The sequence below is a fragment of the Macrobrachium nipponense genome, chromosome 1, assembly GCF_015104395.2.
Source record: "Macrobrachium nipponense isolate FS-2020 chromosome 1, ASM1510439v2, whole genome shotgun sequence".
Taxonomy (NCBI): domain Eukaryota; kingdom Metazoa; phylum Arthropoda; class Malacostraca; order Decapoda; family Palaemonidae; genus Macrobrachium; species Macrobrachium nipponense.
The window spans coordinates 87,817,047-87,845,004 of record NC_087200.1 but is presented as its reverse complement, the minus strand read 5'-3'; the positions used below and the strand labels follow the sequence as shown (position 1 = coordinate 87,845,004).

Genomic DNA, 27,958 nt, shown 5'->3' with positions numbered 1-27,958 from the left:
AAATTGAATAACTGATGCCGACACCAGATGTTTACACCAGGAGTTGCAGAAACGGAATGAGCTAATTGGCTGTGTTGTTCCTAACCTTCTCGCTAAGGGGGGCGAGACTGTGTCACCTACACACTTTTCGGTGTCACTACCGCGAATTTTGAATCTATACTGCTGCAAATAACAGAAACTATAGCTATGTAATTACTGGGTAAGTTGCATAATTGAAATTTAACAATTATACGCAACAAGTACGTATAATGTTACAACGATATTTTTATCTTTTTCTTTTACTTTTTTGAACTTCTAGAAGATAGGATAAAGATATGGAGGAAAAAAGTTAGGCTATCGTAATTTGCTTTCTCTCGCTCCTTGATTGTGCCCTGCTGCCTGCGCCTGTTGTGCACGAAATTTAAAAATATGTAGTATTTTCAAAATATTGTTGTATCAGTATAAAATGCTAACACCATTCTATAAATGATATTTTAAAAATAAAATGTTATTTTTATGATACAATAAAGTTTGTTCATACTTACCTGGCAGATATATATATAGCTGTATTCTCCGAAGTCCGACAGAATTTCAAAACTCCCGGCACACGAGTGGGCGGCCAGGTGGTTAGTACCCATTCCCGCCGCTGGGAGGCGGATATCAGGAATCATTCCATTTTCTATTCAGATTTTTCATACCACTGTCCCCTGAGGGGAGGTAGGTGGGTACTTTAATTATATATATCTGCCAGGTAAGTATGAACAAACTTTATTGTATCATAACAATAACATTTTGTTCATGAAACTTACCTGTCAGATATATATATAGCTGAATCCCACCATTGGAGGTGGGAAGGGACAGAATAGAAGGATTAGGAAACACCTCAAGTGCAGATGATTGACATCTTGATTCCTTACCTGTTAGCATAGCTGACTTCTTGATTACTGTCACCGAAGTCTGCTTTTGCTTTACTAGAGTTGCCAACAAGGTAGTGACCTGTGTAGTTGGTGCGCTCTAGATGATCTGTCAACGGGAGCGTGACCACAATGTGACCTAGACCATATTGACCATACTGTGAGGGCAACGAAGCTAAAACCACCACCTGACCTAACCTATCGAAGTTAGTCCCATAACTTCTAGGCTAAAGAAAGGGAAAGCCGCCTCAAGCGACCAACCCTTCAAAGTTAAAAGCACACCTATCCCTTTTCTATAGGATAGGATTCGTGCTGCTTTCTGCCTCCAATAATATTTCTACGGATATGTATGGTCCTAGCGACTCGCAGATCTCATATGTCGTCTTCATTACCGTCGGGAGTGTGAAGCGAACACACAGAGTTGCTTCGCTCAAACGTGGCACTCAGGATATACCGAGTGTCATGCTCTGTGAAATGCTTCCGAGCCGCGCCCTCACCTCGTGAGCATTTACTTTAAAAGGTTTCAAATCTTTGTTCAAACATGACGAATGAGCCTCTTAGAAAGACTCCTTATAAATAACGCCAGGGCGTTCTCGACATGGGCAAGTCTGGTCTTTTACGGAACACCGCAGATTGTCCGAATGACCTCGACTTTCTTTAGTTTTATCAAGATAAAACTTGAGAGTCCCGACAGGGCACAGGACTCTCTGTGGCTCTTGCCCAATAATTTGTGCCATCCCCTTGATCTCCAGGTCTCTGGGCCAAGGGTTAGAGGGTTTTCGTTCTTAGCAAGAACGGAAGGCTTAGAGGACACCGAATTATGTCCTCTAAAGCCAAAACCTCGATGATGGCTAAAACCTCACTAACCCTCTTTGCCGTAGCTAGAGTGGTTAGAAAATTAGCCTTTCTGGTTACGTGTATTAAGTTTACAGAAAGGAGAGGTTCGAAATGCTTGACATCAGGAACTTCAGACTACGTCTAAGTTCCATGCCGGAAGCTTCGATCTAGACCAATTTCAAGATTTCCACAGACCTCAAAGATCGTGAAGGGCTTTGTTGTTTGGACAGATCCGAATCTCTGAGCCTAGAGGCGTCACATATTTCCAGTATTCTACAATAGTTGAGACTGCTAGCTTTATCCCATACTTCAGACGGAATGGGAAGGCGGTAAAGTAATTCACAGATGTCAGAGGTGGAGGAACAGTCATTCTTCCTGCCCTATGTCCAGAAACGGCCCACTTCAATTGGTACACTGCAAATATGCAGCACTGCTTTGCTTTGGCAATGAGACTTAGCAATTAATCTTGAAGATGCTCTCGCTTCTTGACATCTGAACGCATTCAGACTCAGAGCGGAGAGATTTTAGGTACCTCTCGAAGTGAGGCTGTTAGAGTAGACCGATTCTATCGGGAAGGGTCCTTGGAAAAGTGCTCTCTGAAGGACGTGACCTCTGTGAATCCAGCCTCTCGAAGGCCAACATGGGGCGATCAGCAACTTTCTCACTCCCTCTGACGCCAGCGATTATCTTTATTATATTTCCTAAGCTTTTGAATAGGGGGAAAGGGCTAACCAAACTATACCATTCCATACTATAGGATGGCGTCTATTGCTACCGCTCTCGGATCGAGAATAAGGGCGCAACGTAGAGGAAGCTTCTCGTCTTCAATAGTTGCAAAGAAATCTACGAAAGGACGTCCACAAAGTCTCCACAACTCTCGACATACTTCTAAGCGAGGATTACTCAAACGTCAGTAGTTGCTGCCGTCGATCGAGAAGATCCGCACGGACGTGCAATCGTGTAACGAACCTCTTAAGGATCGATACGATCCGTGCCTATGCCGATAACCATCTCTCTCTTCTTGGGATAGAGAGAGCTGCGGAATTATCTGAGATGATTTGGACCACTCGACAAAAACTCACTCTTCGAGGAACTGGAGAGCCAACCAAATTGCTTCCAATTCTTTTAGATTATGTGCCCTCTCAGTATCACCTGAGGTGATCCTTAACCCATTGAGAGACGTTTAGAATTATCTCTAGATCTTGATGTTATTTCAGTTCTCCTGTAGGAAAAAAAACTGTAGAGGTCTGAATTGCAGTCTATTCAGGGAAACAATCCCTTCTCCAGCGAGGTAAATGGTCCCCAGCAGACTCATCCATTGTCCCTCACTAATCCATGCTTCCTTCCATAATAAGGCTGCGCTTTGCATAAGCAGGAGAGCATTATTATATGCTATGCTGCGGTAGACTCGTACAGAATTCTGTTACAGTGCGGTAAGCAGCGGCGAACATGTCTAAGAGATCCTCTCTGTGAAAAATTTCTTAGCAAAAGGAAGTCGTTTTTTCATGATTACCAGAAATCCCCTCAACCCGAGGCGAAAGTCATGATTGTAGGGCAGAGATACGTTCGTAAATCAATCCCGCGGGAGAGAGAGACGTAACCGACCTAGCATTACAACGAGCTACCTAAAACTGAGTTGGTGACAGTGTGTGACACTGTGACAGTTACAGGCAGCAGCTTTATGTTCACCTTCTCGCAGTCTTATGCCGAGTTGCCAGCTATTCTATTCATCTAAGGAATAGATTTTCCATTATTTGAACAGAAACTCTCAGTTGGCATATTTAAGCAAAACAGAATTCACTAATACAGAAGCTGATTTTGTGTTGTCATAACATTACGCTTAATTAACCAAATGTTAAATTGGAAACTCCTGGAAAGTTGCCGGGAGTACCGATTAAATATACTGCGTCATCCACAATGACAGCAACCTCTCGTTTCGCACTATTCTGCCTGAGTTACCAGCTACTCTCTTCTACGAAGGAATAGGTTTTGTTACTATTATCGATCATAAGGAAATTCTCAAGCAGGCAATATTTAAGCGAAACATAATTCGCTAGATGCAGAAGCTGAGTTGGTGTTGTTGTAACAATACCTTTAAGCATTGTCCTTACACCGGAAAACTCCTGAAGTTTGCAGGAAGGACCGATTAAATACACTTAAAATAACAGTCCTTTCGGTTGCCATCTGTAGAGGTAACTACGATGTGGTATATGACTTGAAACCTTTACATTAGTAATATGACGCAAAGATAAAATACATAAGTATTGCAGTCACTTGAACATCTAATTCTCTACTACATTCTTTCCTCGACGAGGAGAGAGAGAATGGAAATCGACTGTCTTCGTTCTCTTTGCCAAGAGAAGGAATAATATTATTCAAATGGAAATCCTCAAGTGAGAACCGAAGATCGAAAAGGAAAGTTCAAGCTTCTTATGATATTGGACATAAGACTTCATCGGACGTAGTCTATAAGTCTTTTTCTGGATGAGCCTCTGACTAATGAATGAGAGCTCTTTCGAAATTTTGTTACTTATCCGCTTATGCGATAAAAGTTATTAAGAACTTTGTCAATGAGAACTAACCCAATTGCATGACGGAAAGTAATCCAGGAATTCGAGCATATAGCCTTCCCCGATTCCCGCAGAAATCGAGGAAGGGGCAAGATTCCTGATTAGAGACTGGGCTTACGGGACAGGAAGGACCTTAATGTTCCCCTTCGGCAGCGCAATCCCGAAAGCAGACGAGGCGTTTTATGACACCGAAATCTGCTTACAGTTTTTTCCTGGAATTCATCAAGTGATGGATTCTATTGAAAGCTCCCTTCGTAGAAAGCGAAGTAGACATCTTGACGAGACCAAACTCCTTCCTCTTCTTCGACGACGCCCTCTTGAAGAGCGTTCTTGCAGAATCCTGCCGACGTCTTGATTGCGTAGGACGCCTATCGTTCTGAAGAACGTCCTGGCAAGTGCTCTACCGAGCGTCATGACGTGTAGGATGTCGAGCGTCTTCAAAAGCGTCCTCGCTAGCGTCCTGGCGATCGTCCAGATGTGTAAGACATCGAGCGTCTTCCAAAAAGCTTATCAATGTTTATAACGTCGAGCGTCTTCTGAAAGGCCACCCGAAAAGCGTCCTGGAGAGCCGCACGCTGCTCCTGAAGTGTGAGAGCACTATAGGAAGACGTAAGGCTATCGTCTCCAAGACGGCCTTAAAGACCTTCGTTACCTTCTAACAAAGACGGTGGCCGCCTGTGCAACATCTTGCGTCTTAGTAATGCAAATGAACATATCCAGAAACGCGCTCAAAAAAGGAACGCCGAGCGTTCGAAAGGCATCCTCGCGAGGTGCTGCCGAAGCTTGCCGAACGTCCTGATTGCATTCTTTGAGCGTCTTGAAGAGCGTCCGGAATAGAAGAGCGACGAACATCAAGGGAAGCGTCATAGTGAATGACGTGCGTCAACACGAGTAACTTGAGAGGTTCCTGGCGAGGGGAGAGCCGCTCATGAAACGCAGGCGCTCCTAAGCATAAGCACGGTGATCGTCATCAGGACGAGTCTTAAGGACGTTCGCACTCTTGACAAAAAACGACGGCCGGCTGTGCGACATCTTGCGTCTTGTCACGCTCATCGACACTGCAGAAGGGCGGCATTTAAAAGGACGCCTGTGTGTTCTTGGGTATGAGGAATTCTTTGCCCTCTCCTGTCGAAAACTAGGATAGTCTGTCAGTGTCATCTGTCCGCTGACAGAGCGTCCCTTAGGGAAGAGTAAGATTGCGTCTTGGCGAGCTTGTTTGACTATGCAAATTTTTTTGCTTCCGGACGTCAACTTATGAGCTTGAACAATATCCCGTTTCGTAGTACAGCGAACGTCACATAACGTCATACATAGCGCCATGAGGGGAGGAGGAGGGAGCGTCTTGGAACGCAAGAAAAACAATCCTTGCTACAAGAGTAAATAAAGACGTTCCTTCCTCTCGATAGAGCGTTGAATGTCTCGAAAGGCGTCCTCGTGAGGGTCCTGCCTTAAGGACATTTTTAATCTCTTGACCAAGACGACAGCCGCCTGTGCGACATTTTGCGTCTTTGTCACGCTTATCGATATTAAGTCAAGCCGAAGGGACGCCAGATCAGTACTCTGACGCTCCCTCCTCCTGACGAGGAGAGAGGACGTGAAGCATCCTCTTCTCTAAAGCTTCTTTTTAGAGGGCGCGAGTCCTTTCGAGAGCTCCAACCTTGCGGGGAGGACGCCTCGGAGGACGAGAAGCAATCTTTCATGAATTCGTGCACGTGCACGATCTTGGCAGCCTTATCCTGCCGAAGGGACGCCAGATCGGTGGGGGTTCCCGTAACCCTCCTTCGGTTTTCAACTTGCCCCCTCCCTGGTCCTGGAGTCCGACAGAGGTTTAGACCTAGAGGCGTTATAGGGACCGATCTGACACCCCCTCCACAACACTAGGGGCAAAATCAACATCACTACACTCACAACACTGATTGGCGAGCGGCACTTTTTCAAGCTTACTTGATGTAATCCCCACCATAATAGAAAGGGCATTACCTCTCAGAGACTTCCTTCTAGGCCCGTAAGCCATACCACAGGTTTAGGCAAAATAAAGTCTACTGGAGGTTAGTAGGTTCATTATCCTAACTTCTGTTACTGTGGAGGAAGACCTCCTGATTCTATCACGCTCTAATTTGCGTACATACGAATCATACGTCTTCTTTCGGAATCAGTCACATTACATAATTACATTGATCTTTCAACAAAGAAAACATGTAAACGTCATGTATACTAAGGCGAGTGTCTACCGAAGGTTTCGGTAGCCTCCCCTTACCCGTTGCAGACAACAAAGTCTGAAACTAGGCTAACTAGATTCAACATCATATGCAATGAAAAAATTTAAATTAATTTATGATAGCGTATGCCTAGCCACAAATCCAAGTCAATCATTCAAAAATAAGTAGGATACTTAAGCGGCTAATGAAATTTTGTTCAAAATCCTAGGCGGAGGTAATGGAAACAGGTGTTTTCACTACCGAAACAGAGAAAAATCTGAATAGAAAATGGGAATGATTCCTGATATCCGCCTCCCAGCAGCGGGAATGGGTACTAACCACCTGGCCGCCCACTGCGTGTGCCGGACCGGGAGTTTGAAATTCTGTCGGACTTCGGAGAATACAGCTATATATATATCTGACAGGTAAGTTTCATGAACAAAATAAAGTTTAGTATGTATTCTTACCCAGTAATTTCATTCAAAAATACCTGTGACAAGAGTAAATAAAAAAATAAATAAATAAAACTAACCTGTGGTTTTAGCTTTGTTTAACTTCAACATCAGAGCACGCATCTTCCTTGAATGGCGGATTGGGACATCAGACATAAATTCAACACCACCAGCAATACAGGCATCATAAACACCAGCATGCATAAATCCACTACCTAGAATTCAAAATAACAATACTTATGTACTGTATAAAATTGTAAACTTTACACAACTGCAATGAGAGAGAGAGAGAGAGAGAGAGAGAGAGAGAGAGAGAGAGAGAGAGAGAGAGAGAGAGAGAGAGAGAGAGAGAGAGAGAGAGAGAGACCTAATTAAGACTACAATATAAAAAAGTTCTCTGCTATGTCATCACTTCTAAATTTTAAAATCTAATTACCATTAGTTAAAAAATTGGGCAAGTAATGCAATTATAAGGCAGCAAATTGTTTTGTTTATAGCACATACCATAAACTGAAAAAATTTGTATACAAGACAAAACTTGTAAAAGGTTAATTCTCTCTGTCCAGTTTACCACATTATTAGTAATGAAGATACAAATAAAATCTGTCTGGCTAAATGTTTCTTAGTTACTGATAAAATTAAAACTATAAATGAAGAGCATTTAATATTTTTTATCAAGACCATCTGCTTTTAATTAACCAACTTCAATTCCTCAATATTAGCATCAATTAACAATATAATATTTGACAGGCGATAGTCAATTGTCAAACTTACTTTTTCATGCGTATATTTTATGCACCAAAGATAAATTACATTTTGTCTCTAAATCATGAACAGTTTATATTCTAAGCATGTTATTACATCATTGGTAAGGTATCAGTCAAAGTAAAAAAATTGTAAGTTACAAAACTAATTGCTTCTATCAGTATCAAGAGTGAGGATTTTAAGCTCCTTTTCATTCTCTGAATCATTAACAGGTTATATTCCAAGACATGTTATTATGTCATTGGTAAGATATCAGGTAAAGTACGAAAACTGTAAGTTATAAAACTAATTGCTTCTATTAGTATCAAGTGTCTGGATTTTAAGCTCCTTTTCATTCACATCTTACACTGATGATTAACATTATTCCATGCAAAAGCTCTCCTACCTACACCAACTTGATAAATCCTGTAAAAAAAGATCCCCTGTCACCTTTGTTATATGAATTGAGAAATTTTACAATTTCATTGATTTTAACTTTACATACTCATTACTGTGACACTCAAATAACTATGAATAAGATATAAACGATTAAATTGATTGCGAGTTCAAGTTGCATTTCTCCTGTTGTGTACTAAATGAATATATCTGTAATAATAATTTTCAAAAGCAGTTAACCCTTAAACGCCGAGCCGGTATTTCCGAAAGTGTCTCCCGTATGCCGGCGGCGCTCGCGAGTGAGCGACAAAGCGGAAAAAAAAGTATTTTTTCAAAAAATCACTTCACTCTTAATTTTAAAGATTAAGAGTTCATTTTTGGCTCCTTTTTTTTTCATTGCCTGAAGTTTAGTATGCAACCATTAGAAATGAAAAAAATATCATTATCATATATAAATATTGGAATGTGACAGCGCGAAAAAACAATTTCATATATAATTGTACAGTGGGGCCCCCATATTCGCGGACTCACTGATACGCGGATTTTTCTCTGGACCATATCTACCCGTTATTTGCGGTGAATTCGCCTATTCACGGGACTTTCCGATGATAAATAATCACTAATTAGTGTATTTTGATGTTATTTTCATGCCTAAATACATTTTTATTATACAAAAATGATTTACTACTAAAAAATATTAATATTGATCAATACTGTATTAGTAAGTTTAATAAGATTAAATGATATCACATAATAACTAATAATTCTCTCTCTCTTACAGAGATGTATGCTTTTTGTATGATAAATGTTTGACTAATTTTAAAATATTAATATTAATGTCAAGAACAATCACTTCAATAAAGAAAATACTACAGTGAATTAGTAAGATTTTAGTTTACAAATTTTTAAAAATTATGTAAGAATGAAGGAAATCCCAGTCTTCATGCATCTTTCTTTCGAACTCCAGCTCTCTCTCTCTCTCTCTCTCTCTCTCTCTCTCTCTCTCTCTCTCTCTCTCTCTCTCTTTTACTGAGATAAGAGATTTTTATGGTACACGTAAGTATATATGTTTATTAATATTTTCATATAATAATAATAATAATAATAATAATAATAATAATAATAATAATAATAATAATAATAATAATAATACTTTATTAAAAGTAATGGCTACTTCAGCAGCGTTACACTTGTAGAGATTCTTCTCTATTTTCCAATATTTTTTGCGGCTTTTTCATGCTACTTAGACAGGCTACTAGAGCGCCTATGGAGGTCATGATCAAATACAGAGTCAAAATTGGTGTATATATTTGAATTTTATGATACCATAGTTATCAATGTCATTAACGATATATATATACATGTGTCTCTCTCTCTCTCTCTCTTTCTTGAAGCAAGCGAGCTTTCGTCTGGAGCTGCCAGACATCCTCGGGCTGGAAAGCTGGGGGTGGACAGATCTTGGAGCGGTGTCCGTCCTCGTTTATATTTGGAGTTGACAGCAGGGGGTCTGCCCCATGCTGATCTACTAATGGCTGGTGGCGGTAGGTCTTCCGTTTTCATTGGTAGCTTGAAACGGGTCTCAAGCCACTTTCCACGTGTTCATGGTTGCGATGCTGTAAGTCCTGCAGCCGCCTTGACCTCCTTAGCAGCGCGGTTACGTTGATGGGCATTTCGCTACGCTGCAGGACGTCACAGCTAACTTGATCATGGTTGGCTGCAGGAGTATCTCGTTCGGGGGCGTTGTCTTCCATGGAGTTGTCGTGCTTGGTGGTGTCATTTGTTGGTGGCAGGTCTTCTCATACTCGTAGGGAGGAGAAATTCTTCCTGCGTCGTATTTAATGTAGGTTTTACTTGCTGGATGAGAAGCGCCTCCAGTAGGCATAACTGACGGCATCAGGGGCCTTCCCGATGATCTTCGTGTTTTGGATGAACACATCCCGGGAGATGGCCTCTTGATGTTTGGTGCGTGCGTGATTCTTGATATCCCCATCCCCTCTTGGGCGTGGCATGAGTCTCTCTTCGACAGGCGCATAGTAGTCATACCAACGTAGGCGCCGCTGCAACCACGGACTGGGCATGTAGTATACTGGTACACCACATGCGTCTGCTTCAGGGGTCTCGTACCTGTGGAGAGGGGTTATTTATTATAATAAGGTCGTGCGTCCTCCGATTCTGGTAGTAAATAATTAGGTCGATATTTTTGGTGTCGTCGGTTGGGGATACATTTTCAGAAATAATTTTTGTAACCGAGTCCTCTTCTTCACGGTAATGTGAACTCATGAAGGCTTTATAATACAGCTTGATATTATCCTGGGGGCGGGGTTGCGGGCTCTCACTACCGTACCATTTTTCCAGGGCTGTACGGACTTCTCTGCTTATTAATTTATTTGAATACCCGTTATTTACGAGTACTTGGGAGGCGCGGTCGAGTTCCTGATGAGTGTCCTGCCAGGTCGAGCAGTGGGAGAGGGCTCTCCTAACGAAGGCCCTGACGGTTGTGCTTTTGAATCTGGCTGGGCACTCGCTGTCACCATTGAGGCAAAGTCCTGGGTTGGTTTTCTTTGTGTAGACGGAAGTATGGAGGCCGTCTTCCGTCTTACTCACAAGGATGTCAAGGAAGGGGAGCTGATCGTCGGTGCTGTATTCAACCGTGTAATTCAGCACGCTGCACTGCTGAAATGCCTGATGGAGGGCTTCTACCTCATTCTCGGCATCGACTTGAACAAAGATGTCTACGAAACCATTGACATCATCCTTGAGCGTGTCTACAGGAGTCAGTCGACGGCGGCCCTCAACATACCCGAAGCCTCGCTCCGTACGCTGCTGGAGATCTGCACGAAGAAGGCCCCTTTCTCCACCCACCGTGGCCAGATGTACCGCCAAAAAGAACGGCGTAGCGATGGGCTCCCCACTGGGGGTACTCTTCACTAACTTTTACATGGGCACCGTGGAGGAACGAGTCTTCGCTAGGATGCAGCAACCCCGCAGATATGGACAATATATTGACCACATCTTTGTTAAAATCGACGCTGAGAATGAGGTAGAAGCCCTACGTCAGGCATTTCAGCAGTGCAGCGTGCTGAATTACACGGTTGAATACAGCACCGACGATCGGCTCCCCTTCCTCGACGTCCTTGTGAGTAAGACGGAAGACAGCCTCCGCACTTCCGTCTACACAAAGAAAACCAACCCAGGACTTAGCCTCAATGGTGACAGCGAGTGCCCAGCCAGATTCAAAAGCACAACCGTCAGGGCCTTCGTTAGGAGAGCCCTCTCCCACTGCTCGACCTGGCAGGACACTCATCAGGAACTCGACCGCGCCTCCAAGTACTCGTAAATAACAGGTATTCAAATAAATTAATAAGCAGAGAAGTCCGTACAGCCCTGGAAAAATGGTACGGTAGTGAGAGCCCGCAACCCCACCCCCAGGATAATATCAAGCTGTATTATAAAGCCTTCATGAGTTCACATTACCGTGAAGAAGAGGACTCGGTTACAAATATTATTTCTGAAAATGTATCCCCAACCGACGACACCAAAAATATCGACCTAATTATTTACTACCAGAATCGGAGGACGCACGACCTTATTATAATAAATAACCCCTCTCCACAGGTACGAGACCCCTGAAGCAGACGCATGTGGTGTACCAGTATACATGCCCAGTCCGTGGTTGCAGCGGCGCCTACGTTGGTATGACTACCATGCGCCTGTCGAAGAGACTCATGCCATGCCCAAGAGGGGGCTATCAAGAATCACACATGCACCAAACATCAAGAGGCCATCTCCCGGGATGTGATCATCCAAAACACAAAGATCATCGGGAAGGCCCCTGATGCCCGTCGATTACGCCTGCTGGAGGCGCTTTTCATCCAACAAGTAAAACCTACACTAAATACGACGCAGGAAGAATTTCTCCTCCCTACGAGTATGAGAAGACCTGCCACCAACAATGACACCACCAAGCACGACAACTCCACGGAAGACAACGCCCCCGAACGAGATACTCCTGCAGCCAACCATAATCAAGTTAGCTGTGACGTCCCGCAGCGTAGTGAAACGCCCATCAACGTAACCGCGCTGCTAAGGAGGTCAAGGCGGCTGCAGGACTTACAGCATCGCAACCATCAACGCGTGGAAAGTGGCTTGAGACCCAGTTCAAGCCACCAATGAAAACGGAGACCTACCGCCACCAGCCAATAGTAGATCAGCATGGGGCAGACCCCCTGCTGTCAACTCCCAATATAAACGAGGACGGACACCGCCCGAGGATGTCTGGCAGCTCCAGACGAAAGCTCGCTTGCTTCAAGAGAGAGAGAGAGAGAGAGAGAGAGAGAGAGAATATATACATATAGCATTAATGACTTTGATACTTTGATAACTATGGTATCATAGTTTATCTGTAAAATTCAAATATATACACCAATTTTGACTATATTTGATCATGACCTCCAAAGGCACTCTAGTAGCCTGTCTAAGTAGCACGGAAAAAGCCGCTACTCGGAAAATAGAGAAGAATCTCTACAAATGTAACGCTGCTGAAGTAGCCCTTACTTTTAATAAAGTATGCTTGAGAGGGGGTCTGATTCCTAAGTACAATAATAATAATAACTGTAATTACAAAAATCATATGTGAAAGTATTTTACAAATACCACGATAATCTCTCTCTCTCTCTCTCTCTCTCTCTCTCTCTCTCTTACAGAGAAGTATGTTTTTTGAATGATGATTTACTAATTTTCAAATATCAATATTAATGTAAACAGCAATAATATAAATTCTTTAAAGAAAATACTAAAGTGAATTAGCAAGTTTTAGTTTATAAATAAAAAGAATTATGTAAGAATGAAAGAAAATGCATTTTACCCCGCGTTTGTCTTTGAACTCCAGGTAGCCAAGCTGAGTTGGCTGGGGTCCAACAACTGTCATCAGGAGGGAGAGTGTTAGTTGCCATCTTTGGATCATGTAAATTCTCTCTCTCTCTCTCTTTTACTGAGATGAGAGAATTTCAATGGTACATGTGTATGTTTATTAATATTTTTGTATAATAATAATAGTAATGTAACTAATTTCATGTGTGATATATTTTAAAGAAATACAATAATCTATCCATTTCACTCTTCTAAATAAGGATAACCCTCTCTCTCTCTCTCTCTCTCTCTCTCTCTCTCTCTCTCTCTCTCTCCACACGAGATACTAGTATGTCCTAGTGGTAACTCTCGCTCTCTGTTTGGGCAAGAAGAGTCTCTCTCTCTCTCTCTCTCTCTCTCTCTCTCTCTCTCTCTCTCTCTCTCTCTCTCTCTCTCTCTCTCTCCACACAAGATACTAGTACGTATGTCCTAGTGGTAACTCTCACTCTCTGTTTGGGCTAGAAGTGTATGCATAAGTATATCTTTAAGGACATTACTACATTTTATGGTAAAATAGTAATATACAGTACTAGTTTACATATAATATGAAGTTTAATGAGATTAAACATTAACAATATCTCTCTCTCTCTCTCTCTCTCTCTCTCTCTCTCTCTCGTCTCTCCTCCTCTCTCCCTGCTCCTCATCTCTCTCTTCCTCTCACGTATGTTTATTTGGTTTTGTAGTGTAATACATGATTTACCTTATAACTAATTTTCCAAATATTAACAAGATTAATTAAAAATAGCAATTCCCAGTCTTTTTATCCACTTGGAGGAAGGTGGGCGGGGAGTAAATGACAGTTTGATATACGAATTGGGGAGGGGAGGGGAGGGGTAGAGGGAGAAAGGAGTCGAAGTCTAAGAGTTATTCTCTCTCTCTCTCTCTCTCTCTCTCTCTCTCTCTCTCTCTCTCTCTCTCTGTTATTTGCTGTAGGTATATATTTTTAATGGTAAAATGTTAAAGATGACTTTGAAATGATATTAATAATATAACCTCAAAGATTAATGCAGTAATAGGTTAGAAATTTTAGGTATATTTCAAGTAGGATGTTATTAAAGGTATACATTTGGTATCTGAACTTTCAAGATAGGCAGTTATAAGCATTTTTAGTGGTGGTTTTAACTATTCGCAGGATTTAACTATTCACGGGGGTGTCTGGTAAACATCCCCCTGAATACGGGGGAACACTGTATACAAATCGCGCTGTGAGCAAAACAGTTAAAGCTAATGAGTTAATAATTTTTCGTTGTACACTAAATTGCAATGATTTTGGTATATAACAAATTGTAATATTCAATCAATTACCTTCATTTTGCAACAAACAGGAAGTCTCTAGCACAATATTTTGATTTATGGTGAATTTTTGAAAACAGCTTTTTTTTTTACTTCCGCATGTTACGAATTCATGCATCATATTGTGATATTTTCTCTGTGTTGCAATCATATTGTGATAATATTTTCTCTGTGTTGCGAAAATATTATCACAATATGATGCATGAATTCGTAAGGTGCGGACGTAAAAAAAAAAAGCCGTTTTCAAAAATTCACCATAAATCTAAATATTGTGCTAGAGACTTCCCGTTTGTTGCAAAATGAAGGTAATTGATTGAATATTAGTAGATTAAGTGTTGTAGCTTACAATTGCAGTTTTCGACCATTTCGGTCGAGTTAAAGTTGACTGAAGGATGAATTTTTTCTATTTATCGTTATCTATGAAAATATTTCAAAACTGATAAAAGCTACAACCATGAGTTGTTTTTTGTTGTATTCTACATGAAATTGTGCACATTTTCATATATAAAACTTTATGTAACAGCTAATTTAAAATGGTGGAAACATTACGACAATTGGACGAAAAAATTTATGATTTTTTCGGAAGTTACCGCGTGGGCGTAAGGAAAAAGTTTATTTCATAAATTCACCATAAATCGAAATGTTGTGCTAGAGACTCCCAATTTGTTGCAAAATAAAGGTAAATGATTGAATATTACTAGAATATAATATTTTTAGCTTACGATTGCGTTCTTTTACCATTTCGGTCGAGTCAAAGTTAATCAAAGGTTGAAATTTTGGCACTTTTTGTTATTTATATGAAAATATTTCAAAACTGATAAAAGCTACAACCATGGGTTGTTTATTGTTGTATTCTACATGAAATGGCACAAATTTTCATATATAAAACTTTATGTAATGGCTCATTTAAAATGGTGCAAACATTACGACAATCAGACAAAAATTTATGATTTTTTTCGGAAGAGTTACTGTGCGGACGTAAGGAAAATATTTTTTTTTTTATAAATTCACCATAAATCAAAATATTGTGCTAGAGACCTCCAATTTGTTGCAAAATAAAGGTAAATGATTGAATATTACTATAATGAAAGAGTTTTGGCTTACAATTGTGTTTTTCGACCAATTCGGTCGAGTCAGATTTGACCGAAGGTTGATATTTTGGCACATCGTTATTTATATGAAAATATTTCAAAACTGACAAAAGCTACAACCTTGGGTTGTTTTTTGTTGTATTCTACATGAAATTGCGCACATTTCCATATATAAAACTTTATGTAACGGCTAATTTAAAATGGTGCAAACATAACGACAATCGGACGAAAAAAGTTATGATTTTTTCGGAAGAGTTACCGCGCGGATGTAAGAAAAAGTTTTTTTCATGAATTCACCATAAATCGAAATATTGTGCTAGAGACTTCCTAGAATATAAGAATTTTAGCTTACAATTGTGTTTTTCGACCATTTCGGTAGAGTCTAAGTTGACTGAAGGTTGAAATTTTGGCAGTTATCGTTATTTATATAAAAATATTTCAAAACTGATAAAAGCTACAACCATGGGTTGTTTTTAGTTGTAGTATTCTACATGAAATTGGGCAGATTTTCATATATAATACTCCTTGTAACGGCTAATATAAAATGGTGCAAAAATTATGTCAAAAGTGACAAAATAATTTCAGAGATGTGTCGCTGATGCTTTTTAGTGCGAGAAGAAAGAAATTTGTGCTTGCGCACCTGGGTAACGATTGTAAACAAAACAACGCCTTGATCCGTGAGCTCCCAGCATCCCCCAAGGTGCGTGATTCAAAAGTTTTCGCCTAGTAGGCCTATAACTATTTTTCCGCGTATTTTTAAAAATACTTTTTTTCGTCGACGTACCATACGTCGGTTTGGCACCCAACAGACAATTTTCGTAGGCGTTTAATATGTCCAATCGGCGTTAAAGGGTTAATAAACCATTACATGCATACTATGAAGTGAGGGCTCATATACTGTCTGGTACCAAAAACATACTTGAGGGCAAAAAATAAAAAACTACTCCCTACTTAGGGCAACCACCAACAGTTTATGCAATACAACCATTTAATTTCTTACATATTCCGTTATAGCCTGATTGACTTCTAATAAGACTGCTATATCAGTTATTTCTGAAAATACACTATTTGCAACAGCAGCACACTCACTCACTGGAAAATTTTTGGAAGGGTGGCAGTCACACAATTAACAAAGCATTATTAATGCTACAAAATTATAAACTATAATAAAATATTACAACACTTGATATGTATTTGAATTTGACTTGTCTCTTTAAAAAATTTAGTTAACAAATGTTTAAAACAAGTGATGATTAATTTACAAATGTGTAAAAAAGTGATGATTAATTTGCACTCAAGTTTTACAAATATGCAAAAAAAGTGATGATTCATTTACACTTACAAGTTGATATAGCTTGATTAGAAGATATGCATGCCATTGTTACAGTGTGGGCAGGAATCCTATCAGAAAATCCAGCTCCCAAAGCAGCTTCACGTGCAACATTTGATGTTTTCACTTCCTGAATTACTGTTCCCATAGAGATGTAATCAACTGAAGTTTTGTCCAATGAAAGGCGAGAAGCAAGACTTCTGTTTTAGATGAAAAAAAAAATTAATTAGTACAAAAACCATTAAAAAAATGCATACTCTTATGAAAATCAGATTAAGTTGAAAACTTGTCATAGATAAGGTTAGAATATCAAAATAATGAATGAAAAAAGCATAACAAACACATTAGCTGTCTACAGTGGTCCACCCGTATTTGCGGGGGATCCGTACCAGACCCCCCCTGGAATAGTTAGAACCCGCGAATGTTTGGAACCCCTAATAAAAATGCTAAAAACAGCCTATTTTGCTAGTTAAAACTCAAGAAAAACCACTAAAAATTTTCATACTTATTTTTTTTAATAGTTTTATCACAAAAAGTGCATTTTATGATGAAATTGATAAAAAAAAAACCCAGGAATTTGTGGATATTTCTCATAGAAAAAAACAGCAAATGCGCGAATTTTCCGCAAATAATGCGGGGAAAAGTTACAGAGAGAAATCCGCCAATGTGCGAGTCCGCGAATCCGGAGAACGTGAATACGGGGGGCCCACTTGTATATCATTCAGACTAAATGGGCGATGTAAAATTTTATTTTTTTTGGGGAAAAAAAAAAAAAAAAAAAACGAACCTTGCATTATGTTTATGTAGATCTTGGCAAATGTTTAAATTTCATTAAAACCCCCACTGGTAAGAGAACAAGCTAATAGCAGATACCGTTTTAACTCTAATAACAGTTAAAGCTAGGCATTAATGCTAAAAATACTGAATAATGGTAGATAAAATAGTCAAAGTTATGATGTTTTAGTAAATGTATAGTGCTGATGAAGTAGCATAGCTTTGGGAAACAGATGCATTTGAAAAAGTTACTGTATGCTGTGCTAAAGCTGAAGAAAGATCCATAGTAGGAAATATGGAAAGCACAGCTAGGTTATATAAAGTGACCAAGGTACAATAAAGTTCAAAACTCTATTGTACCTGATAGAGTTAGATGCACTAAGTGCTGGTTGAAAAAGTGAATAAAATGACCTCAACAGATGCCCTTAAAAATTACATTTTTAGAAAAATATTTAGCAATGTCTTATCATTATAAATAGTAATTGTTGAGAGACTATCAATGGTTCTCAGGAAGAATGACCTCGTCATTAAGTATGCCATGAATTACGATTATTTGTACATGGTTCTAGAAATTAACTAAATTTGCTAAAACCGTTAAATGTCCCTTTACTGTATTATGCTTTGAATGACAAAACTTTTTATCATCAGTGTGACAATCTTTTATGCCGTCGATTTTTTTTTTTTTTTTTTTTTTTTTTTTTTTTTTTTTTTTTTTGGTGATGTTGCTGTCTTTGTGTTTTTTCTCTATTTTTTAAACCTGGATAGTTGTGATTGAAGAGTCTGTGGTGTGCAGTGAATGTACAGGTAGTCCCTGGTTATCGGCAGGGGTTCCATTCTTGTCCAGGCCCCATACAGTGAAAATTGCCAATAAGTGAAGCATGAAAGTCTAAGGGAGTAAAACATACATATGGCGCCGATAAGTGTCTCAGCGCCATAAGTATGTTTTACTCCCTTAGACTTTCATGCTTTGTTTAATTAATGGCGATTTTCACTTTATGGCACGCCATGGCGGACGGGTGGCTTACCGCGCCGATAACCAAATGTAGCCCCATAAAAAACCTTATTTTTTAATGCAACCGATAACCGGGAAACACCTGTAGTTTGCTTTGCTCGAGTATAAAACTGCCTTCTGTGTCTTTAATTGTTTGAAAATAATGTATTGATGCTTTTTTGACTGTCAGTATTTATGTACTTGAATAAAGCCCTGTGGTAAGGGTGTAAGAATACTAACACTGTATGTTCTGCGGGTCATAAAAGGTGACTAAAAGGACAGCTGCTGCCTTGTAGTCTTACTTTTTAGTAAAAGGCTAGGCCCACTGCCAGTAACCGGAAACTGCTGCCTTGCAGTCTTACTTTTTAGTAAAAGGCTAGGCCTACTGCCAATAACTGTGGAAACTGCTGCCTTGCAGCTGGACTTTTTAGTCAAAGGCTAGGCCCTCTGCCAATAACTGTGGCTGATGACACAAGGGCAAGCAGTCGTAAAAACCCCTTTGCCAAACAATAAACCGTGCCTGATATTTTAAGAAATAATGGTGCAGCTAGGGTATACCCTGTAAGCGACGCACGTCAGAATCCCAATGCTGGAGTGATAAATGGGCGAGGAGTACTGCAGGGTTCAAAACTGCGGCCAAAGAAGTTAGAGAAAGAGTGGAAGATAAGAGTAGATACGTGGAACATAGGTACTCTAACAGGTAAACTGAGAAAAAGTAGATGTGATGGAGAGGAGGTGGATAGATTTCTTGTGTGTGCAGGAGACTAGGTGGAAAAGGAGTGGAACTAGATAGGAAATGGGTATAAGCTGTATTACAGTGGGTCATGAGAGGTAAGAAAAGGAGTTGGAATTATAGTACTAAGTAACAAATGGAAGGAAAAAGTGGTAGAAGTAAAGAGAGTAAAGGATACGCTTTTAAAGATTCCAATAACAAAAAGGGACAAGGTAGTAAATATATCAGCATACGCTCCTCAGATGGGTTACCAAGAGCAAGAGAAAGAATTAATCAGACAACAGTTTGAGGGTGCCATTGGAACAGTGAAAGAGTAGGAGAAACTAATAATAGGAGCTGATATGAATGGCAGAGTGGGAAAGGGAAGAGATGGGTATGAAGATGTACACGGAGGCCATGGGTTTGGAATAAGAAATGAAGATGAGGATTATTTATTGGAGGTGGCTCAGAGTTTTGAATTGGCATGGTTTCAGAAGTTAGATAAGTACTCCATTAACTTATGAAAGTTGTGGAGTGCAGAGCTAAATAGATTAGTACATCCTGTTCAGAGGAGCTGACAAAAGCAAAATGACAAACTGCAAATGATCTTGGGAAAAGTGAGTGTTAAACAGCACAGGTTGGTGGTGATGGATTTTAAAATAAAGGTAGGAAACCCAAGAAGAGAAAGAGAAGATCTAGAATTAAGATTTGGGACCTTAAAGGAAGAAAGGGGGAGCAATTTAGGAGGACTATGAGAGAATCGTCATAAGCCGGAACATTGTCAAAAACCCTAAGAAAACCTTACTTTTAATGCTTTGGGTGCATTGAAAACTATGTAAACTGCATTTTTATGGCATTTTTCATTAAAAAAACCTTCAAATATTGATTTTTGCATTTTTGGTGTCATATTTCATCTCCCAGATAAGCGTTGTAGGCGTCGTAACCCTGAAACATGCGTCATAACCCTGGAAGATGCGTCGTAACCCTGGAAATAATGTCTATTGACAAGCGTTGTAACCTCGGAACGTCGTAAGCCGACACCGTCATAACCCGGGGACTGCCTATAGTGGAAACTATCTGGGCAGACATAAGAGAAAGATGTATGGGGGAAGCAGAGGAACTGGTAGGAAGAACCAGCGGATATGGAGTGTGAAGAAGAGGAAAGTGGTGGTGGAATGGAGAGGTGCAAGAATCAATTAAAAGAAAATCAAAAACATTTAAGGACTGGAAAGTAAGGCATGCACAAGGTGCAGAAGAAAGTTACAGAGAAGAGGAAAGAGAGGCAAGGAGGGTAGGTATGGCTATGGGAAGGGTGGCAGAGCAGTCGAGTGAAAGACTAGGAACAAGAGAAGGAGAAAATTATATTATTATGATACAATAAAGTTTTGTACATACTTACCAGGCAGATAGTATATACTTAGCTATAGTCTCCGACAGAATTTCAAATTTCACAGCACACGCTACAGGCAGGTCAGGTGATCTGCCCTCCCGCCGCTGGGTGGCGGGACTAGGAACCATTCCCGTTTTCTAATCAGATTTTCTCTTTCACCTGTCTCCTGAGGGGAGGCTGGGCGGGCCATAATCGTATATATCTGCCGGGTGAGTATGTACAAAACTTTATTGTATCAAAAAAATATCATTTTTGTACATGCAACTTCCCCAGCAGATATATACTTAGCTGATTGGCACCCTTGTTGGAAGGTAAGAGACAGTTAAATAAATACATAAAAACTGGAAACAACATATGTTGTAGGTTATAAAAAAAAAAACCTTGGTTCTTAACTGATTGGGCAGAAGACTTCATGGATACTGTCTATGAGTCTGCATTGTCTCAAGAGTTTCAGCGAGGTAGAGACCTATGACTGAGAGCTCTCTGGATCTTGTCAATGGGGGCTTACCCTTACCCCATTCTATGCCACCTTTTTTGGATCTTGTCAATGGGGCTTACCCACTTACATGACAGAACCCATTTGGATCTTGTCAATGGGGCTTACCCACTTACATGACAGAACCTTTTTGGATCTTGTCAATGGGGGCTAACCCATTTACATGACAGAACCTATACCTCTGGCAATTTCAAGGAGCACAAATCCAATCCCGACCACCTGACCAATTCTAACCCGAGTTAGAACTAACCATTGAAAGGGGGTACAATCTAACCCTTCTTCCAAACAACCATAAAAAACATGATACCAACTTAAAATTAAGGATAGTTAAATTAAAAAGGATTAGTTTCAGCTCCCTGTCTCAGCACTGAATCCGCAGATACGTAAGGCCCCAAAGAGAAGCACTTATCTTGCGTCACTACAACGTCTCTCAAATAGTGGGAAGTAAACACTGAATTGCATCTCCAGAACGTAGATGCAACTATATCAAGTAGAGACATATTCTACTGAAAGGGGCCAGAGATGAAAGCAATGGCCCTCACTTCATGAGCTTTTACCCTTAGGAGCCTAAACTGCTTCTTCACATGCCAGATGTGCTTCCTTTATGACACTTCTCAAAAAGAAAGCCCGTGCGTTCTTTGAAATAGGTCTTCTGGGACCTCTGACTGAATGCCAGTGAGACTCTAGGCTGCCTTTCAGCTTCTTCTTCCTTCTAAATAGAATTTCAAGATCCTGACAGGGCATAGGGATCTCTCTAACTCTTTTCCCACTAAAGAACGAGAGCCCCTTTACCTCAAAACTTCTGGGCCAGGGTTTAGAGGGATTCTCATTCTTACTCAAAGTAAGAGTTTAAAGGAGCAGATCGCTGACCCCCCTTTGAAACCCCACTCTGCCGTCCAAAGCCTGCAACTCACTAACTCTTATCGCAGTAGCAAGAGCCATAAGGAACAGAGACTTCCTAGTAAGGTCTCTGAAAGAAGCCGCTTGAGGAGGTTCGAATCTAATGGACATCAGATACTCCAGGACCACATCCAAGTTCCAACTGGGAGGCCTAGAGGTCTTCTTCTTCATGGTTTCAAAAGATCTGAAAGGATCATGAAGGCCTTTATTCTCCGAGATATTCCGGTCCCTGTTTCTGAAAAACCGTGGTCAGCATGCTCCTATATCCTTTGATGTTGGCACAGCTAGGTTACAATCTTCCCTTAAAAAAGAGAAGGAAGTCACTGTCACAGAGGTATTGAATGAGGATACATTCTGCGTCTTGCACCATCTTCTAAACACTTCCCACTTCGACTGGAAGACTCGCAAGGTAGGCACCCTATGGGCTCTGGCGATAGCCCTAGAAGCCTTGAGCGAAAAGCCTCTCGCTCTGACAAGTCTTTCGATAGTCTGAAAGTAGTCAGGTTGAGAGCGGGGAGTTTTTGTGAAATCTGTCGAAGTGAGGTTGTTTGAGAAAATCTCTCTCGAGTGGAAGGGATCTGGGAAAAACTATCATTCATTCCACTACCTCTGTGAACCATTCTACCCACAGGTAGAGGGGGAGAAAGACTATAATTTGTTAGTCACCGATGTCGGACAGAGAATGGTGACGATTCTGTTAAGGCATGAGCCCCACAGGAGAAAGTCAAATGCCTTCAAGAGACCGAGGTTCCTGAAGGCAAAACCTTCTCATAGTAGTTGAATCTCAGTTAAGGAGAAACAACACTATATGCCGTAGAAGACGAAGGAGGACAGAGAAGCAACTTACTTCTTCACAGTCGAATCGTGAGAAAGATTCTCAAGATTCTGAACCCGTGCTTACCATGGACTGAAAAAGCTAACCTCTAAATCAATGCTGTCCGATGATAAGTCATTAGCTATGAAAGCAGATCGTTTTTCAGCAAAGAAAAACTCCGGGAAGTACTGCCTGCAGATCTGCTTTTCATGGGCTGAATATAGAAAGCAGAACTGTCAGTCCTGGGAACAGGCGATGTCTTCCGATACATCTATTAATTCGGGGTGAACAAAGAACTTGCACACCTAGGAATACGAGAAATTTTCTGCAGACAAACTCCGATGTCTTAAGAAAACATTCCTCATAACTTAGTGCGAAGCAGCGGTGGACTATTACAGACTTCCATACAGGGCGGTAAACAGAGAAAGAAAGAGTCCAATAATTATCTCTGTGAAAAAATACTAGCAATGTCGAAGGTGATGAAACCAAGCGACATAGCAGAAGATGGTTATTTATGCATGCAAGAATCCCCGTTAATCAGGGACCTAAGTCCGTGATTATTGGGCAGAGATACGGTTCGGCAGTACATCATTGCAGGAGAGAGAGAGAGACGTAACAGTCCGCGTATCGCTGAGGGTCAGCTGGTACTGAGCTGCTATGGCAAAGACAAGTCTCATACAACGTTAGCTCTCACCGCCTCTTCATCCTGAGTTGCCAACTATTCCATTCTACGAAGGAATGGGTTCTGCTAGAACCATCGAGCAGAAAAATACGCTCGGGCAATTATATTTAAGAGAAACGGATTTCGGTAAATACAAAAGCTGAGTTGGTGTTGTCGTGACAACACCATCAGTATCAAAAATCGAAACTGGAAACTCCTGAGAGGTTTGCAGTTCAAATAGGATACTCGTAGTCTCAGTCGGCATCGATAGAGCTAACTATATATATGCGTCTGCACCTCGGACAAATCAACTGCTTAACAGAACATGTCGTGAGGGTAATATACATAGTATATTAGCAGGTTTTAGTACAACGACTTCCATCCTACATTCTTTTCCCTACAAAGAGAGAGAGTAAGGATTGGAGATCCACCGTCTACGTTCTCTAGTCAAGATAAAGAAGGAGAGGTTTTTCCCGAAGGAAAAAACTTCAATGTGAACCGAGACCTGAAGGCGACACGACAGTTCAAGCTTCTTATCTTATTAGGCAGAAGACTTCATGAATGCTGTCCATGAGTCTGCTTTGCCTCAAGAGCCTCAGCGAGGTAGTGACCTACTATGACTGAGAGTTCTTGTGGATCTGTCAATGGGGGCTTATCCGCTTACGCGACAGAACCTTATTAGGATCTTTGTCAATGGGGACTAACCCACTTACATGACAAAGCCTTTTTTGGATCTTGTCAATGGGGGCTTACCCACACTTACATGACAGAACCTCCATGATCTCAGAACATATTTCAAAAATTCGAGCATTAGCGAGGTTCCATAACATCGTAAAAAACATCGGGAATTCTCGTTTTAGCTCACTGAGAACTATGGTTTCGCTTGAGTGTTAAGAGATTGTAAGAAACTCGAACACTGCGAATGCCAGAAATTCCTCAGAATCTAAAGCATTCGGCGAAACCCTACCGAATTCGTCAGACGATCAGCAGTGGAGGTCGTCTAGATTCCCGTAGAACTCGAGGGAGGGGCAGGATCCTTCCTCAATGACTGGGCTTACGCCAGGTTCCGAATAAGGGCGCCTACCAGGAAGTAAGGCAACTGCTGAGAAGAGCGCTTGGTAGGCGTACAAGAGCCTGCAAGGAGAGGAGAGCCTGATTGTAGAGGCAGGTTCTCACCCATGAGGAGAGGGGCTTCTGTCCGAGGAAGAGCGGTCGAAAGACGATGATCTTCGGTCTGGCGCCTCGCCTCTGGGAGTTTCTTCAAGGCTGGGAGGAGCCTCGCGCCTGTAAGAAGCCTCGCAGATGGAAGGAGCAGTGCTGCTGGCGTCTCGTGTCTGATCGGAACATCGAGGAAGGAAAACGCCTGTTTGTCAACTCGCGCCTGGCTGGCGCTTTGCGTCTGGCAAGCGGCTTGCGCCTGGATGGAGCCTCAAGCCTGGTTGGCGCTTCGTGGCAGGAGGCTCGCGCCTAGTTGCCGTTTAGCGGCTGGAAAGCGGCTCGCGATTCGCGCCTGTAGTGCCGTTCGCGCTTGGTTGGCTCACTTTTCGTAGGCGACTCGCACTTGGCTGGAGACTGGCGCTTGGTTGGCGACTCGCACCTCGCTTGAGCTTCGTACCTGCTGGCGCTTTCGTCCCCCCCCCGATTGGAAGGAGACGAGGGCTCGGTTGCTAAGTGTTCACGAGCCTCGTGTTTCCGAGGCGGCGAGCGAGAAGCGGGAGGATCAAAGGAACTCCTCTGAGAACGAGGAGCTGTGGAGAGGAGCTTGGAGCATGGAACGTCCAGGGGACGAGAGGATCTCTTAACTGGAAGAAAAGTGTCCTTCCTGTGAGGAGGATCCTTCGTAAGTACTCCTACCAGAGACGAGATATGCTCCTGCATGTTACGGAGAATCTTCGTCGTAGAATCTTCCCGCTCCTTGTCAGACGAAGGGGAAGGAGGTCTGGAGGACGAAGGGGACTCCCAGCCGAAAGCTGGCGAAAACAGGGCTCTCTGGCTCTCCTCCTATCCACAGGCGAACCTTCTGGGAAGCGTTCAGGGCTAGAATCCAAGGAGGGCGTTTTCCAACTCCTCTTCATAGGCCGCGACTGCTCGGCCGAGCTCCAGCCGCGCTTGGGCAAAGCGGAATCGGATGACAAGAAGCACTCTCTCAGGATGCCTTTGCAATGACGATCCCTGGCAGTCTGGGATGACACAGATCCTGCCGAAGGGACGCCTGACCGGTGGGGGTTCTCCCTAACCTTCCTGCGGCTGTCGACTTTCCTCCTCCACTGGGTCTGGGAGTTTGGAAGCGGTCTAGGCCTGGAAGCGCTACGGAGCCGGTCAGACGCCCCCCTCCACAACACTGGGGACACTGAAATCACTATCGGGACTTTACTGCGCTTACTTCAAAAGCTCGCATTTTAAGCTCCATCTTTTGAGGGCATCCTTCAAATCCGCTAATTCCATTTAGACGAATCTGCAGGTTCTGTATCCTGGAAAGGTGCTAAAGTCTCACTAACTGGCTCGTTAGAATGAGACCTACTCAAGCTTTTCTAATGAAACTTTAGCAATGAAGGTTGTCTAATGAATTACATCAAAACGAAAGTTTCCTAATAATGACTGACATTCAGTAAATGTATACAGTCATTATTACAGTAAATGTATACCAAAAATGTATACATCCACTGTAATACAGCAAATTTACTGTAATACAGCAAATTCACTGCATACAGCAAACGTATACAGTCATTATTACGAAAGTTTCGTAAAAATGACTGTCAATCAGTAAATGAAAACAGAACGATAATTGACTGATACAAAAGAGCTGTAGTTTCATGAAAAACAAAAATCAAATCTACAGTGTGAGGATCTACCGAACCGCTCGTTCGGTAGTCTAACGATATACATTCAATCACATAAACTAACGACAGTACTAGCGACTGATGCAAAAAAAATGTAAAAAAAATAAATAAATGAATAATAATGCGTATGCCAAGCCAAAGATCCAATACGTCACCAAAAGACGGCGGAAAGATCCACGGCAAGCGAAAAAAGAAATCCATCGGGAGGAACCAACAACAGGAATTGTCGGAACCGGCGACAGAGAAAATCTGATTAGAAAACGGGAATGGTTCCTAGTCCTGCCACCCAGCGGCAGGGCGGTAGATCACCTGACCTACCTGTAGCGTGTGCCGCGAAATTTGAATAACTGTCGGGAACGACAGTGTCTAAAGCTAAGTATATATCTGACAGGAAAGTTCATGAACAAAACCTTAAAATCTATGGCTAAAACAATAAATAAGGCTTTAATATACTTTGTAAAGAAAAGCTATACAGGTGAATCTCTTAAAGTCGGCATTCTATGGTCTGGGAACTCCACTGGTTGCCTTGATTCAGCAGGCATTAATTTGCTGCGGAGCCGAGCAGGTGGTGCCACGTTTGTACTTCAAGACAGCAAAAATTATGCATATCTTTTTTATTTTAGTGAGAATAATTCTTAATAATGAAAAGAAAATGTGCGAGGTCAAATATGTTTTTTATATCAACTTGGAAATAAATATATTTCTGTAAATATTCCACTTACCAGCCCAAGAAGAGCCGTTGTTAGGCTCAAAGGTCTGGATAAATTAATCCTTTATATATTAATAATCATAATAACAAATATTCCACTGAGAAGTCTCTACCAAGTCAATCCTTTTAATCAAAACAATGAGAAATGAGACATTTGGCATGCACAAATTCTTCACTCATAGTATGCTTGAAAGACTTACATGTAATACAGTTTAATAATTCTTTATACAACTGTGTATTTACATACATATTCGATATGCCACACATGAGACCAGATGATACTAGAGGTAAGACGTGCATGCGTAAATCTTTATCAAGGCTAGAAAATGCTTATCCCATTAGTGAATAGTTTAGTGTTCACTTTCCTCAACAGATGGCATTGTGCTTTGTTGACATTCTAACAGCAACATACAAATGCCCCGTGATTGCCGAAATTCATTCATTATTTTTTTCATCTCACTACCCTCTACGTTAAAAATAAATGATGAAGAAACTATAGCAATAATTATGAAATACAAATTTTAAAATATGAAAGTCACTGCTAACTGTGCAGATTGTGAGAAAGGTTTAGTACTGTACTGACTAGTATTGTACGTATTGATTTACTAGTAGGTTAACTCAGTAATGGTGGCTAAATGTTAAATAAAGTACACTATTTTACAGAAAATTATACATGATGAAGATAAAATATATGAGTAATAAAATAATAAAAAGTTTTGTCAGAACTTTGCCATGTAGTAGGCTATGTTGGAAACTAGTTCTGTGTATAATATATGACCGAAAATTAATGCGATTCGTCAAAATAAAAAGAATAACGCGTTTAACAACAAGTTCGTTTAACAAAGTGGTTGCTAGGACGGAACCCCATCGTTAAACGAGGAGTACCTGTATGTATGTATGTATGTATGTGTGTATGTATGTGTATGTGTATGTGTATGTGTATATATTATATATATATA

The 27,958-nt window shown here is 41.1% G+C and overlaps 1 protein-coding gene across 1 annotated transcript in view; it reads right to left on the bottom strand.

Annotated features, from left to right (window-relative positions):
- LOC135219440 (trifunctional enzyme subunit beta, mitochondrial-like) overlaps positions 1-27,958 on the bottom strand; it is a 229,820-nt gene that overhangs the window by 96,520 nt on the left and 105,342 nt on the right. The window contains exons 3-4 of the mRNA XM_064256218.1: positions 16,725-16,912; positions 7,031-7,165 (exon numbers count right to left, since the gene is read on the bottom strand). Of these exons, the coding sequence (XP_064112288.1) occupies positions 7,031-7,165; positions 16,725-16,912 (323 nt within the window). The remainder of the gene's footprint in view (positions 1-7,030; positions 7,166-16,724; positions 16,913-27,958) is intronic.